This window comes from Mirounga leonina, unplaced genomic scaffold, assembly GCF_011800145.1.
Source record: "Mirounga leonina isolate KUSES-001 unplaced genomic scaffold, KU_Mleo_1.0 Mir_168, whole genome shotgun sequence".
NCBI lineage: Eukaryota > Metazoa > Chordata > Mammalia > Carnivora > Phocidae > Mirounga > Mirounga leonina.
Genome location: NW_023270426.1, coordinates 51461252 through 51476717, shown reverse-complemented (window position 1 = coordinate 51476717; position 15466 = coordinate 51461252). Strand labels below are relative to the sequence as shown.

Sequence of the window (15466 nt, the reverse complement as noted above, 5' to 3'; positions counted from 1 at the left end):
AACCCTGTGAGCTAGGTATTATAGTTCCCACTTTACAGATAAAGAAACAGAGGGTGTATCAAAATTCATAACTTGTACAAAGTGACACAACTGGGTGAGGGAAGCAGAACTAGAGGTCAAGTCCCAATAACACCCCAAGTGTGCTTCTAGATGGGCCCTATGTGCAAGCTGGATGATCTTGGATAATTACCCGAGTCTCAGTATTCCACGTCTATAAAATGAAGTAATAACTATCTCTGAGGATAGCTGGAAGAATTAATAGACATATCACAGACTCAAAAAATGCAGCACAGTCAGACATCAGTTTTCTGTGCTGCCTTTTTCTCTCCACTCCCACACAGGACCCACTTACAGAGTAATATATCTTACCGCTTAGGCCTCAGCCCTCTCCCTCCCCACCATGGCTACTTGTCTCTCCTCAACCCTTAGATGTGGACCTCTGCTCCTTTCTACCCAAACATTTCCCTTACTCTCTTTTTCCCACATACAAATGTCTTTTTCTGATCCCTAAAAATCAACCTAACATTTGTAAAATACCTTCACCTGGACAGATACAGACCAGAATGTTTTTCAAAGACCGATGGATGATTTTTCAGAGTACTGTACTTCAGGCTCAAAATTGCAGAATGTTTGCAACTTACAAAATTCAATGGTTCTTTATAACATCACTTCAGATGTTGAATAAATGTGTAATACATTTAAATGATAATCAAAACACTTGTTTCCATCCAAGAGATGAATATATTCAATCTGCTTGTGCCAAAAGGAAGAAAGATGAAATTATTGAGCCTCCCTGTTAGGGGTAGAATTGTATCAACAAAAAAATACATGTTGAAGACTAATCCCCTGTGCCTCAGAATTTGACCTTAGTTGGAACCAGGGTTAGTTAAGACGAGGTCATACTGGAATATGGGAGGTCCCCAATCCAATAGGATACATCCTAATTGAAAGAACGTCATGTGAACAGATATGCACACAGGAAGAACACCATGTGAATGTGAAAGCAGACAGAAAAGAGATGCAACTACCAGCCAAGTGATACCAAAGATTGCCAGCAAACCACTAGAAGCTAGGAGCGAGGCATGGAACAGCTTCTCCTCTGAGAACTCAGAAAGAACTGTGAGACAAATGTGTGTTGTTTAAGCTATCCAGTTTGTGATACTTTTTTACTCCCAGCAAACTAATACACTATCTAATTCACCCATTATGGAATTCAAATTATACAGGCATGGCCTTAAGGAGTCATAGGAAAATCACAGCGCATCCAAATAATTCTAAGCAAAAAAATTCCAATTCAGATGTGTTCAGAGTTGTGAGTCAGACCTTTTACACGATATTTAAAACCAGCTATGCCTCAGGTGGGAAGATGACCCCATCCCATCCCCCAACCTGGCTTCCTTTACTAAGTCCCATGACTTACGCCAAGGAACTTCTATTTACTACTAATTCCACTAAGAGTTGACAAGAAAGCAAGATACTGCCAAACCATCTCTTCCACTTTAAGTGTTAATGTTTTCATTCCTGACCAGGCAACTGTTCCACTAAAATAAGGAATCACATGAAGGAAAACTGCTTCTAAGATGCTTTTAAAATCAAGGAGTTTTTCTTAGAAAAATAAACTTCTCTTACAGAGGTGTGCCAAAGACCACTTGGAACCCTAAGATTTTCAAATGGATTCATTTGTTCATAATTTCTTGACCATCTATTATATTCAAAGTACTATGAGCCCCAATTCATTCTGTGTGGGTTGGTGATGGAGGGGTAAGAGGTTGAACAAAATTGAGGAGAGTTAACTTTCTACAGAGGAAGAAAGGAGAAAAAGGACAACTTCTCAAAGAGATAGCTGAGTTAGGTCCTGAATGACATCATTTTAATAATTCATTCAATAAATACTTATTGAATGCTTGTTATAAATGAAATACAATTTAGTGAGAAATATTAAACAGAAAAAACAAATATCAATCATGATAAATCCTATATGCTAATGAAGAATGATATAAGGAACATAATTTAGATTAGGCAGTCAGAGAAAATCTCTCTGAAGAAGTGACACTTTAAAGGTGAGACTTAAAAGAGGAGTCAGCATGTGAAGAAGAACATTCTAGGTAGAGAGCCCAGCAAATGTGAAGACCACAAGATGAGTAAAAGCTTTGGGTTGCTCAGGAACCAAAGAAAGGCCAGAGTGACCGGAAGATGATGAATGCATGAATGCAGGGGAGAGTCAGACGGAAGAGTCATGAGAAAGAATTTTAACTTCATGTGAAGCAGAAGCCAATGAAGAGTTTAAGGGAGAGGAGTGGCATAATACAGTCTTTATCTTGAAAAAGAGATGAGTTAGGAGGATACTGCAGCTGTCCAAGTAAGAACTAATGTAGTTTAGACCAGGGTGATGGCAGTGGAGATGGCAAGACATGCACAGACTCTGAATATATTTTAGAGCTAAAGGCAACAGGACTTAGTATTAGATAGGACATGGTTGTCAAATAGGAAATGTCCAGGATAACTTCCAGGTTTCTGGTCTAAGCAACTTGTTCGGTGAAGTGCTGGTTCCTGGAATGGGGACACCAGAAGGAGGAATAGGGTTGAATACGTGAAGTTTGAGATGTCTGTGATACATCTATGTGTTTATGAATCAAAGCTGAATATATAATCCTGGGGAATAGGAAGAGTAAAGACCTGAGATACAAATTTGGGAGTCACTGACACTTTGATATGTACAGTGAAGGGAACAGGTATGTTCACAGGGATATGGGTAGGAGACAGTGAGAAGAGAAGAGGCAGTGAGGGGAGGTATAGGGAAGAAAGAAAGCTCGGCTCGTAAGGTTCAGGTCTCTGAACACTGACATTTAAAGGATATCCAGAGGATGAGCAGATAGCAAAGACTGTGAAGAAGCAGGCAGCACATTAGAATGGAAACAGAGATGAGTACAAGTTTCCACTTTAGACAAAGGAAACAGACTGTACAAAGATCCAGAAATAAATGACACCCCAGCGTGTTGTGAGAACTGCAAACTGTAGGGAACAACATAATCAGATATACATTTTTGTTAAAGTAATCAATTGGTAGTGCAGAGCAGAAACAGAGAAGGGCGAGACCAGAGGCACAGAGATTCCCTCAATAAATAAAAAAACCTTTCATGAAAAGGCTTTCATCTGACTGCCTTTCATAAAAAGTGATTTTACAAAAAGGCAAGATGATATAATACTACCTCTTGCCAGAAATCCAGTGTTTTCACTGCTTAACAAAATCATCCATCCTAGAAGGGAAAGGACTGATTTCTCAGATTCTGCCTTGTGGTTAATAATACCCTGCTCTAGGGGCGCCTGGGTGGCTCAGTCGTTAAGCGTCTGCCTTCGGCTCAGGTCATGATCCCAGGGTCCTGGGATCGAGCCCTGCATCGGGCTCCCTGCTCTGTGGGAGGCCTGCTTCTCCCTCTCCCGCTTCCCCGCTTGTGTTCCCTCTCTCGCTGTGTCTCTCTCTGTCAAATAAATAAAATCTTTTAAAAAATAATAATAATACCCTGCTCTGTATGTGTGTACACATATACGTGCACCTGTGGCGCGCGCACACACACACACATCTTCATTTACAAGAAGTCACTATCTCACTAAAGGACATGCTTTGTTTCCAATCTGTTTCATTCAGCATTCAAACCGAGTATTTTCTGAGGCAGAGATGTTCTGGCAGATGTGTGAACAGGGAGCTGCTGGAGATAATGGGATGAAGTCATCAGCACAAGAGCGACAGAAACCACGGCCCCAGAAAAGATCCTAAGTAGTGCTGAAAGTGAGAAGAGATCCCAGGAGAGAGCCCTGGGGACCATCCACATTTAAGGTGAGGCAGAAGTTACCCACAAAGGAAATCCACAACTTATTTTTGTTTAATATTTTAAAACACCGAGTAAGCTACCGAATCTTGACTCCTTCTTCCAAGATGAACAAATCCGCCTTGGAAATTAGGATTTTGCCTAAAACAGTATTTTAGAGATGCATCCCATACTTCTCAAAGTTTTCTTTTTCCCATTTCTTTCAATATTAACAAGGAGAATTTGTATTTTAAGGCTTTTTGACAAAACCAACAAACTACATATGGTGTTTATATATAAAATTGACAAGATCGTATCAACTCAAAGAAGCAGAAGGAATTCAAAGACAGAACCTCAAAAAGTGAATTCAATATAATTTAATTTTAAAAGGTCTTAGGACGAATGACTTGCCAATGTGACATTCATATATAAGAAGCAGCCAAAGAACTACACTGAAGAATCTTCTTGCCTAAACTTAGAGAACTGATAAAAAGCATAGGTCACAACACACAACCTATTTATTAAAAAAACAAACTCTTAAATACAGAGAACAAACTGGTAGTTGCCAGAAGAGAGGTGGGTGGGAAGATGGGTAAAATAGGTAAAAGGGATAAAGAGTACATTTATCCTGATGGACACTGAGTAATGTATAGAATTGCTGAATCACGACATTGGATGTGTGAAACTAATATAACACTGTATGTTAATTATACCTGAATTAAGAAAATTGTAAAAAATAAAATGGCTTTCAGCCTCTCAAAAAAAATAAATGAAAGGGGGGAGGGAAGCGAATTTGGTTTCAATAAAGTAAAATCCAGTCTCAATAATCTAAGTAAATTCTTTGAATCAGTCAGTAAATATAGGATAAAAGCTATTTATATTTTCTAAAAGTCACTAGTAAAATTCTACACTGAAGAGACTATTTTATACAAAAAAAGGTGATGGGAGTGGAAAATCCTCTGAAACTTAAAACAGTTGGTCCTGGATATATGAACTGTGTGATTGCCCCAGGAACTAAAATGAGCTGAAAATATAAAGAAGATCTCTAGGGATTTAAGAAAATTCATGGATAACTGACAAATAATAGGCTCTTGGAGAACTTTGGGAAACCTACCATATCTTGCTTAATACCCTTGTCACCAATTTTTTGTTCTATGACTCCCTATAAAAGAAAACCAGACTCTAAACGAACTTTTGGCTGCCAACATTAGAAAGAGAGTATTAGCCTGGATAACCACACTGATGAGATCTGTGATTTGCATGACCCCCATGTTAGCACGAACAACAATAATAAATATACGCCTGAACCAATGACTACTCAGCTGACGATTTCCTCTAGCTATTTGGAATAGGTTGCAAGTGCCATTAAGATTTAACAAATTCTTTCTGAAATGAATTTTAGTAAATTAGAAAGATAAAAGTTTTGAAATTATGATCTAAAATTAAAGGCACGGCACAAAGGAAAAAGTTTTTTGTGTTTGTTTTCAGCTATATAGGTGTTGGGCCCATCTAGAGTTCATACTTGGAAAGCATCACTGTTCAACACATGGCATATTTTCTTTCAGCCTTCCTGGGAAAGTACGATCCCAAGAGATACATGATTCAGCTCCTACAGAGCATACAATATGGTCTACTGAATTTATCTCAAATTAATCCTAGTTATAGAAAACAAATTTTTAAGAATAGAAATAAAAATTTTAATTTACATGAAAAAGTCTGCTACTGACTCTGTTTCTGCTGAATATTTCAACCAAGCAAATAAGAATATAAGAAGTCCTATGGATGCTTAGGTAGATGTCTTTCCACACTTTCTGCAGAAAGCCTTCTTGTCTGCTTTTGCTCCCCAAGGCATTCTTAGCTCATTTCAGTACTGAACCAAGGAGACACAGTTGACCACTGAACAATGTGGGGATTAGGGGCGCTGTTCCCCCACCACAGTCAAAAATCTGAGTATATCTTTTAACTCCCCCAAAACTTAACTACTAATAGCCTACTGCTGATCAGAAGCCTAACTGATAACATAGCCAATTAACACATATTTTATATAAGTATCATATACTGTATTCTCATAACAAAGTAAACTACAGGAAAGAGAAGGTTAAGAAAATCATAAGGAAATACATTTACAGTGCTGTACTGTATCAGAAAAAATGTGCACATAAGTGGACCTGCACAGTTCAAACCCGAGTTGTTCAAGGATCAACTGTGCTTCCATTTCCAGAATGTCTTCTTGTCAGTTTCCCCTGTCCGAAGGTCTTTATGGTCAAGAAGAAAAACTGGAGTGACCGGTAAATCTTGAAGTGATTTGGTAATGATCATCATCATAACAGTGTGTTAAGCTTATTACTCGCACTAACAACATGTGCTTCTTTGCTGAAGATGACTATTTACTAAACTCAGCATAATAAGCAGCCAAGAGTGAGGCTCTTGTGTAGTTCAAAAGCTACAAGGTACATAAGACCCCCAGTACGGGGCTTGCCATGTAATAAAAAGCTCAAAAGTGGTAGTTAGGATTCCTGTCTCATCTTATTCCTTAGGGCAACCCTGTGAGGAGGCAGTTTACCAATTCAAAGGTGAGAACATGGCATGGGGAGGCAGACACATGGGACAGGACATGGGACCCAAGGACTTAGTGGACTGACTCACTCAGTTGACAGAGCTGACGCACAGCAGTTCTAACACCTCTAACACATCTAACACCACACTCTCTGGTCTCTTTAGGAAACGGTTCAGAATGGTTAAGTGCCTGCTCAGCTCTGGAGTCAATGCTGTTTTTAAATCTGGGCTCTACCAGCTGTGAAACACTGAGCAAGTTAACTGAAGCTCTGAATCTGTTTACTCATCTCAAGGACCTACCTCAGGGGATGCTTCTGAGTATTAAAGAGTGGTACATAGTAAAAATGCAATAAATAACAGCCTTCATTCATTCGGTAAACATTAATGGGGCTCCTACTAAGTGACAGGTCAGAGTCTCCAAATTTATCTGCATATCAGAATCATCTGGGGAGCATTCAAAAACTCCAACTCCCAGGCCACACTGGAAACCGATTAAATCACACTCTCCGGGGGTTTAGACATAGGCATCAGTATCTGCGAAGCCTCCCAAGGACTGCAAGGGGCAGACAAGCTTGGAAACAGCTGCGTTTTAGGCACTAGATTCAGCTACCTTCCCTGAAGGCGCTCCTGGTTTACTCATCTACTTTCCCAAACATCTCACACCTGACCCTTCTTTCAGATCCCTACTGTTCTGGCTTTAGCTCGGGCCCCTCAGAACCTCGCCATGAACTTTCTAACTTGCCCACCCCACCACCATTTTGTCCCCTCCCACATACAAGCCCAGCTCTGATCCTGCATTCCCATGCTCAGAATCATTGGATTAACTTTCCCTGGCTACCAACTCAGGTTAGCCTTCAAAGCCCTCTCCGAAAGGCAGTGCCCCAGCTCTTCAACCCCCTCCTCCCTACTCTTTTATGCTGCGGATGACCCAAACTAAATGGATAACACACTTTCCCTGGACACACCCCATGTCTTCCAATCTGCAAGCCAACTCATTCTTGGGGACAAGGAAAACATCCTCACAATACTACACAGTGTATTGCCAGATACAAAATAAAATCTTCTCCAATTTAAAATTCTGTTTTTAAAGTTCACTTATTTTTAGTAATCTACACCCAACACAGAGCTCGAACTCACGACCCCGAGATCAAGAATCGCTGCTCCTCTGACTCAGCCAGCCAGGTGCCCCTAAAATTCTGTTCTTATAACTATGGTATTCTTGGTTTTAAGGAGGCTAACATACATTTAATTTCACAACTTTATGTAATTTCAGATTAAACACACAAAAAAGAATCCCCTTTACCTTAGTTTAAGGAGTGGCTGGGTCACCCACTTCTTCAATTTCCGTCTCCCAAATGAGGTTTTAGTATGGTCTAGGACCCAAAGTAAACTTCCTTTGGTTTTCATGTCAGTCTAAGAAAAACCAGAAGAAAAGTTTTATTTATTAAGTGGATGTTGTATTTGTACCAAAAGTGCTAGTTGCTCATGTGCCTTAATTATTCCATATACCCCAATTTTAAATGGTACAGATGCCTATCATAAAGTATGGCTCATAACAGGCGTTCATTTAATGTGTGACGAATGCATGTACATATGAACACACATATACAATATAAAGTACTGATATTTGCACAGAAAAAGGACAGTCTGTGTGTGGTTTTGGTTAACTAAGAATATTTAGAAATCTTTTAAAATATATGTTTGTCCTACACATCTTAAAAATACAGACTTTTCTGCCTTAGGAAGTACAGTGAAGATAATTTAATTTCCTTTGGCAATTCAGTATCCTCCACGGCCTCGGAGTTCTAAGGACTGCTGCTCCCATGAAAACACTGAACAAGTAGAAGGTACTGGAGATGGAACTGAAGTTAAACTGCACTCTAGGAATTCACCCTGGAAAGACTTTATTTTAGTCTGCTTTATTAAATCCTCAGTAAAAAATTATTGACCCGTGCTTTGCTACTTCGAAGTTGAACGACTAAAAAAACAATTAACTAGAGATGATAGTTAATTTTAACCAAGGTCTCATTGTATTACAAAAAGTCAATAGGTTTAAATCTTATTTGGAATATAAAATTGCTTTCACCTAAATTTTTTTTTTAACTTCTTTTCCTTCAAGTCATTAAGCAAGTACTTCCAGAATACTCCTATGTACTCAGTTGTATGACTGGCAAAGGTGTATTAAGATATGGTCCCTCCTTGAGGACCATATCTTATATCCAAGTATGGGAGAAATTGATTTGTGTACTTTTGTTATCACTTTCATTTGTAATTTTTGTTTCAGAAGCAAATATTCATGTTGTACAAATTTCTGATTGCCCTTGATGTGGAAAGATTGGTGGGAAAAGTATGATGGGTTTGATTTTTATATCAAATCATCAGGCATGGAGAATTATCTTTTAGAAGAGTTAAAATATATGTTCCTACTCTATATTAAAAAAAAAAGAAAGAAATGACTCATAATCAACACATGATGCCACTTGGCAGAAATTAACTATAAAAGCCATGACAAAAGCTGCCAGGCCTTCGGAGTTTAAAGCAGAGCGCACACAGAAGCTACAGGTCACAGAAGGCTCCCCTGAGGATGAGCTGACTGACGAGGGCAGTCCACATCAAAACCAGCACCGTTTCTTCCAAAACACACGCTCTACTCGCCTGAGTACAGTAAAGGGTCCCAGGAAGAGGAAAGTGGGTGGGAATAATTTTCCAATTATTTCCTGCATCACTGAAGGACCAGGCTCAGACAAGAGAGGGAAGGGTGGGAGAGAAACAGTTATTCAATTGCTCTCCCTGATACCCAGCTCCCTCCTCATTACCCCTTTCCATTGCTCCATGGTAACAGAGGCCAAAGTTCAAGTGCAAAGACAAGCCAAAGCTGTGAATTCTTAGCTTCTGTTTCTATAATGGCCCAAGTCCTGACAATGAAAGAGCTTTTAAGGGTATTTTTGCCTTAGGAATTTATTTTCAGAACTGACGCCACAGCAGTAGGGTTTGAACAGGGAAGAAGTGGCAGAATAAAGAAAGCTAGGGAGGCCAGCGCCGTGTCTTCAGAATCTGATTATGAGCTCTTCTTCATCCAAGAAATGTTCTTTTCCTCCTACTACTCATTTCCTATCGGGCAATGTATACAGAGTTGGTGAGAAAGATATGCGGGAAAAATTCTCAATCTCCGGATAATGTAATGACAAGATCAAAATGTTATGAAATTAAAGTAAGGTTGACTCTAGCATACAAGGATAGCCTGGAAGAGGGAGAAACTAAATGAGAGAAACTAGTTAGTAATATACAAATGTAGAAGTCAGGAGAATAAATTCAGCATTTACTTTAATTTACAACAGTAATAAATATTTCTGAAGAGCTTTAAACCATTTAACTCAGACGGTTCAGCTTTTCAACTACTTACTCAAATGATCTGGGATTGCTTTTTATTTCTATGGCTTTATGTTATGAACATTATATAAGATCTTATTTCTAAGTGATAATTTAATAAATGAAAGCAATCAATTTAATGTCTCCATTATCTTCCTAATTCATCAATAAAGGGCAAATAATGATGGAAGTTTGTGAAATGAAATTTATGCATCTTATAATCTAATTGAATATCGCAGTAACTTGTTTTATACTGGATAATAAGACTGAAGACATTTCAGTGAAAAAGGTAGGTAGAAAAAATATAATCAAACAGACAAAAAATCCACTTTACATTAATTTTCAAAGATGATGCCTTTCCAAACAAATATTTGATACAGAGATTATCAGGATGGGAATGTCACTTCAATAATTAAGAAGGACAGCTCTACAGTTCCCAAAGTAACCCCCAGGAAAGTATTTCATATATTTGATTCTCAAAAAAAGGGGTCCTGCAGTTATCAATTAACAGATAGATGATGGGCAGAGTGATCAGTTAAAGACAATATTCTTGTTCTCACCTTCACTCTTAAGAACAGACTGCCACCTTATTTCACATTTTTGTTCAAACTCATTTTGAATCAATTAGCCTTTATGTTTACCTCACCTGATTCTGTAGGATTTCAAGATTCTTTAATGTTGTTCCATTTATTGTCATAAATTCCGTTTCACCAGACAACTGTTTGAAATTCCTGTTAAAGAATGAAATATGAGCCATGATATAAGTGCATAAAGAAATTTTAAAAACTAAACTAAATATTCCAATCCCATTATGACAAAATGAGTTCTTTGATAGAAAATCAAACCAAAAGGAGCAAAACAAGTATTCACTGGGATACTGTTTTCCATTGATGCTGGTGCCATTAAAGAGACCGATGCAAAAAGATAGTTGTCTCACACCATAAACAAGCACAAGGAGGTAAATGGTACCAACACCTCTTTTTTACATTTCCAGGAATAGAACCAAACATAGCCTTTTATCATCAGCAGAGCATGTGGTGGTATCTTCAGGAAAAGCTATGCAATTAGCTAGAAAAATATGTCAAGATATTTTAAAATGTCCTCCTTATTCTTTAGCATGAGATCATCTTGATAAACCCTTTAAACAGCTTTTAATCAACATTCTGATATGTACAACAAATGGTATTTACTCTATAATTAACAACACACATTAATGGAGCTAACATTTTAGTGGAGTATAAAACTTAAAAAGTAGCAAAAATTATTTCCTTAAGCTCAAAGAATTCAGTCTCTCTCTGTCCCTAAAACTATCCCAAATGAGATTAAAGGTCAATAAATTTCAGACTTGAGTACTGAGCTGTGATGATTAATAAGTGTATACACAATTCCAATTCTGTCCTTAGCAATCTTTCGTGTTAAAAAGTGTATTAATCAATGCATTAATAATACAGTAATTCAATTTCCTTTATGTTTCCATCAACAGCACTTACAGATTTTATAGCTTATTTTTAAGGGCAAGAAAAATAATGGCAAGCCACTGAACTATTTGGAGGAAAAGTATGAATGTTTGCATTATAAACTACTATACTTCTCACGTGGCTGTGGTAAGATCTAAATATAATCCAGGTTCCCAAGTCAGTTATGGAAACAAGGCTTCATCCAGGAGTCTAGAGCCTAAAATCAGAGCCAGTGCTCACTGAGAGATGCCTTCACTTCTAGATGACTCCCCCAACTAATGCTCCAAAGCCCTGAAAAAAAAAATAACCTTCCTGCATGTTAGGAATATTGCCTAGTAAGAACTGTCCTTTAGCAGCATGATTTCTCTGACAGGCTTCCATGATAACTTGTTAATGATTTTTAGAGAGGAGCAACTCCAACACTGATTGACAGCAGGTGTGTGTAGCTCTTTCACTCCTTCTTATAGCAGTTAACTTAATTGGCTTTGTATTACAGCAATTTCATGTTCTTCTGTTATCCTCATTAATAGATCAAAGTTCCTTGAAGGCAAGAGTTATTTATGTCATACATTTTGCAGCCACCTGCTGAGCCCAGCAGAGGACAGATGCTCAACAAATGTCTGCCATCTTCCTACAGGGGAGCCAGCTCCGGTGGGTTGGTTGGTTTCCTTTGAGTCCTAAAACCCAGAGATGTCCATAAAACACCCAGGGACAAGAATAAAATGTAAAACGTTCTCTCCAGGAAGAAACAATTAGGCAGTGATTTGCTGTGTAACTGACAGGTGTTCACACACTTTTATGGTCAAAGATCCAAATTGGAAGAGTTGATAGCCTGGACTTGAGCTGACATCCAGCCAGTTCCCAAGTGTTGAGGTAGAAGTCTTGCCCTGTTCCTGACAGTTAGGTTGAACCTACACCCTAGCAGTGATTAACACATGAGTATGTTAATCAAACACAGACTCTACAGGGATGCTCATGTGGTCTGAGAGAAAGACTAATCAAGAACCCATAATCCCACAGCCTGTTCTAAAAACATCTCAGTTAGCTGTCTTCATCTTCCATGAAGAGCAGAACTGTAACATAAATAAATGCCATTTAAGATCTGTGGATTATCCAGAAATACTGTTCAACTGGCTTTACCCTCACAAGAACTAGTAAACCCAACAGTCCATACGCTGAAGAATGGGGTCTTAGGTTTACGTTTCTGAAAGCATCTTTGCTCCAGCAATTAGTTGAGAGTTTTGTCACCTAACTCTAACTAAAAGTGCTCCTACTATGCCTCAAATGAACCTCTGAAGCAAGGCGCTATCAGAACACTAAAAAAATAAATAAAAATCAGAATTTCATGGAGCTTACAGAAAAGTTAACAGGACTGCTTTTGTGTCTGCTTGCTAAGAAGTATACGTGTGGCAGAATTTGGTTTGGACTAACACACTACCTAGTATAGAGAGCACTGGGGGAGGAGTCTTAGAGCCCTCACCTATATTTTTACTGGATATCTACAACACCAAAAAGAACCCAATAAACTGAACAACCAAATTGTCTTAAGTTAGCTCACAAAACTAGACCTTTAGAGAAAAAATACAGGTTCCTTTATTAATTAGCAGTATTAATAAGTTGTGCATAGTTTTTATTTTGTTTTAGGTTTTTCCCTTATTGAACAAGTCCCCTAGATCTCAAAGTAGACACCATGAGAAGCAAAGGGTATATTTAAAACTAACATCTGCATTGATTTTAATAAAAAAGATCAACCACTGGGCAATATTAAATTGGAATGATTCCTATGGAACAATAATTATCAAGCAACATAAGAACTAAATATGCTTTTTTTTTTTTAAAGATTTTACTTATTAATTTGACAGAGAAAGCAAGAGAGCACAAGCAGGGGGGAGCAGCAGAGGGAGAGGGAGAAGTAGTCTCCGCACTAAGCAGGGAGCCCAACTCGGGGCTCAATCCCAGGACCCTGGGACCATGGCTGAGCCGAAGGCAGATGCTTATTAACCGACTGAGTCACCCAGGTGCCCCAAGAACTAAATATGCTTTTGGGTTTCCCCTATGCTTGGTTGATAATATATTCTGGAGTTGGGACTCTTCTTCCCAAATACGAAAGAAATTTCCTTCTGTCAGTGCCTATTTCCATGAGGAATTATATGGTTTTTTGAACTCAGGGTTGTATCTGCCAGCATCCTCAGGAATTCAACAGTATATGATCACTGATCTGAAATACTCAAGCAATTCTAAATTATTTATCCTTCTGGAAAAAGCCAAATTTTTTTTTTAAAGATTTTATTTATTTATTTGAGACAGAGAGAATGAAAGACAGAGAGCATGAGAGGGAGGAGGGTCAGAGGGAGAAGCAGACTCCCTGCCGAGCAGGGAGCCTGATGCGGGACTCAATCCCGGGACTCCAGGATCATGACCTGAGCCGAAGGCAGTCGCTTAACCAACTGAGCCACCCAGGCACCCCGAAAAAGCCAAATTTTATATGCTTTGAAATGAACCTCATAAACAATGCCTGGCTAGAATTCATGCTGTGTGAACCTGGATAAAAATCCTACAAGTAACATGGGAAAATACTTCATTAATATTTCAGACAACAGAAGTACAAAGGACGCTTTCTTTTTTCCCCCCTCAAGTTTTATAATGGGACAAAAATGTCATTGCTGAAAACTTGCCAGGAAAATTTAAGATTCTATATCATTCCTACCCTAGTTTTTTTTAAAAAATGAAGACCAATCTTTCTGATTTAGATAGAGGCAGTTAAAGGTGCAGATCTTACCTGAAAGACCAACCCCTTACAAAGACCCTATTTAAATATAATTTGAAAATTGAAACAGACAAAAAAACCCCACCAAACTACTATGTTTCATATGGAATCTATAGTAGAGAATAGTTCTCTATGTACAGTTTTCAGAATTCAGACATTCACCATTTCTTGAACCTTTTCAGGGTTAATTTAACTTATGAATTACAAATTATATATTATAAAACTTGTTTTATTGTAGATTCACTTCTAATTGATTTGTAACTAAACAAAATGACCTCCTTTACTTCCTAAAAGCTGCCAAGAAGCATATTAGAGAGGAAAAGAATAAGAAAGGTATATAATGGGGGGCAGACCAAGATGGCGGAGGAGTAGGAGACCTGGATTTCGTCTTCTCTCAGGAATTCAGCTGGATAGGGATCAAACCATTCTGAACACCTACAAACTCAACAGGAGATTGAAGAAAAGAAGAGCAACAACTCTCTGAACAGAAAAGCGACCACTTTCTGGAAGGTCTTTTCTGATTTGTTTAGAGTATATTTTCTGGGGACGTGGTTACTCTGCTAACATTTTATTCTCTCATTAATCTATTCTCCTCTGCACAAAATGACAAGACGGAAAAAATCACCTCAACAAAAAGAACAAGAGGTAGTACCAACTGCCAGGGACCTACTCAATACGGACATTAGTACGATGTCAGATCTAGAGTTCAGAATCATCACTTTAAAGATACTAGCTGGGCTTGAAAAAAATATGGAAGTTATTAGAGAAACTCTTTCTGGAGAAGTAAAAGAGCTAAAATCCAACCAAGTAGAAATCAAAAAGGCTATTAATGAGGTGCAATCAAAAATGGGGGTGCTAAGTGCTAGAATAAATGAGGCAGAAGAGAGAATCAGTAATATAGAAGATGAAATGATGGAAAATAAAGAAGCTGAGAAAAAGAGAGATAAACAACTACTGGACCACGAGGGCAGAATTCGAGAGATAAGCGATACCATAAGACGAAACAACATTAGAATAATTGGGATCCCAGAAGAAGAAGAAAGAGAGAGAGGGCCAGAAGGTATAATGGAACAAATTATAGCAAAGAACTTCCCTAATTTGGGGAAAGAAACAGGCATGAAAATCCAGGAAGCACAGAGAACCCCTCTCAAAATCAATAAAAATAGGTCAACTCCCCGACATCTAATAGTAAAACTTACAAGTCTCATAGACAAAGAGAAAATCCTGAAAGCAGCTCGGGAGAAGAGATATGTAACCTACAAGGGTAGAAACATTAGATTGGCAACAGACCTATCCACAGAGACCTGGCAGGCCAGAAAGGACTGGCAGGATATATTCAGAGCACTAAATGAGAAAAATATGCAGCCAAGAATACTCTATCCAGCTAGGCTGTCATTGAAAATTGAAGGAGAGATAAAAAGCTTCCAGGACAAACAAAAACTAAAGGAATTTGCAAACACAAAACCAGCCCTACAGGAAATCTTGAAAGGGGTCCTCTAAGCAAAGAGAGA

General features: G+C 38.3%; 1 protein-coding gene across 3 annotated transcripts in view; it reads right to left on the bottom strand.

The window, feature by feature from the left end:
- Nucleotides 1-15466, bottom strand: part of MSH3 (mutS homolog 3) — a 185146-nt gene that overhangs the window by 106591 nt on the left and 63089 nt on the right. For all 3 annotated transcript variants that reach the window (XM_035014749.1, XM_035014750.1, XM_035014751.1), the window contains 2 exons: nt 10378-10462; nt 7666-7775 (listed from right to left, as the gene is read on the bottom strand). In XM_035014749.1, the coding sequence (XP_034870640.1) occupies nt 7666-7775; nt 10378-10462 (195 nt within the window). The remainder of the gene's footprint in view (nt 1-7665; nt 7776-10377; nt 10463-15466) is intronic.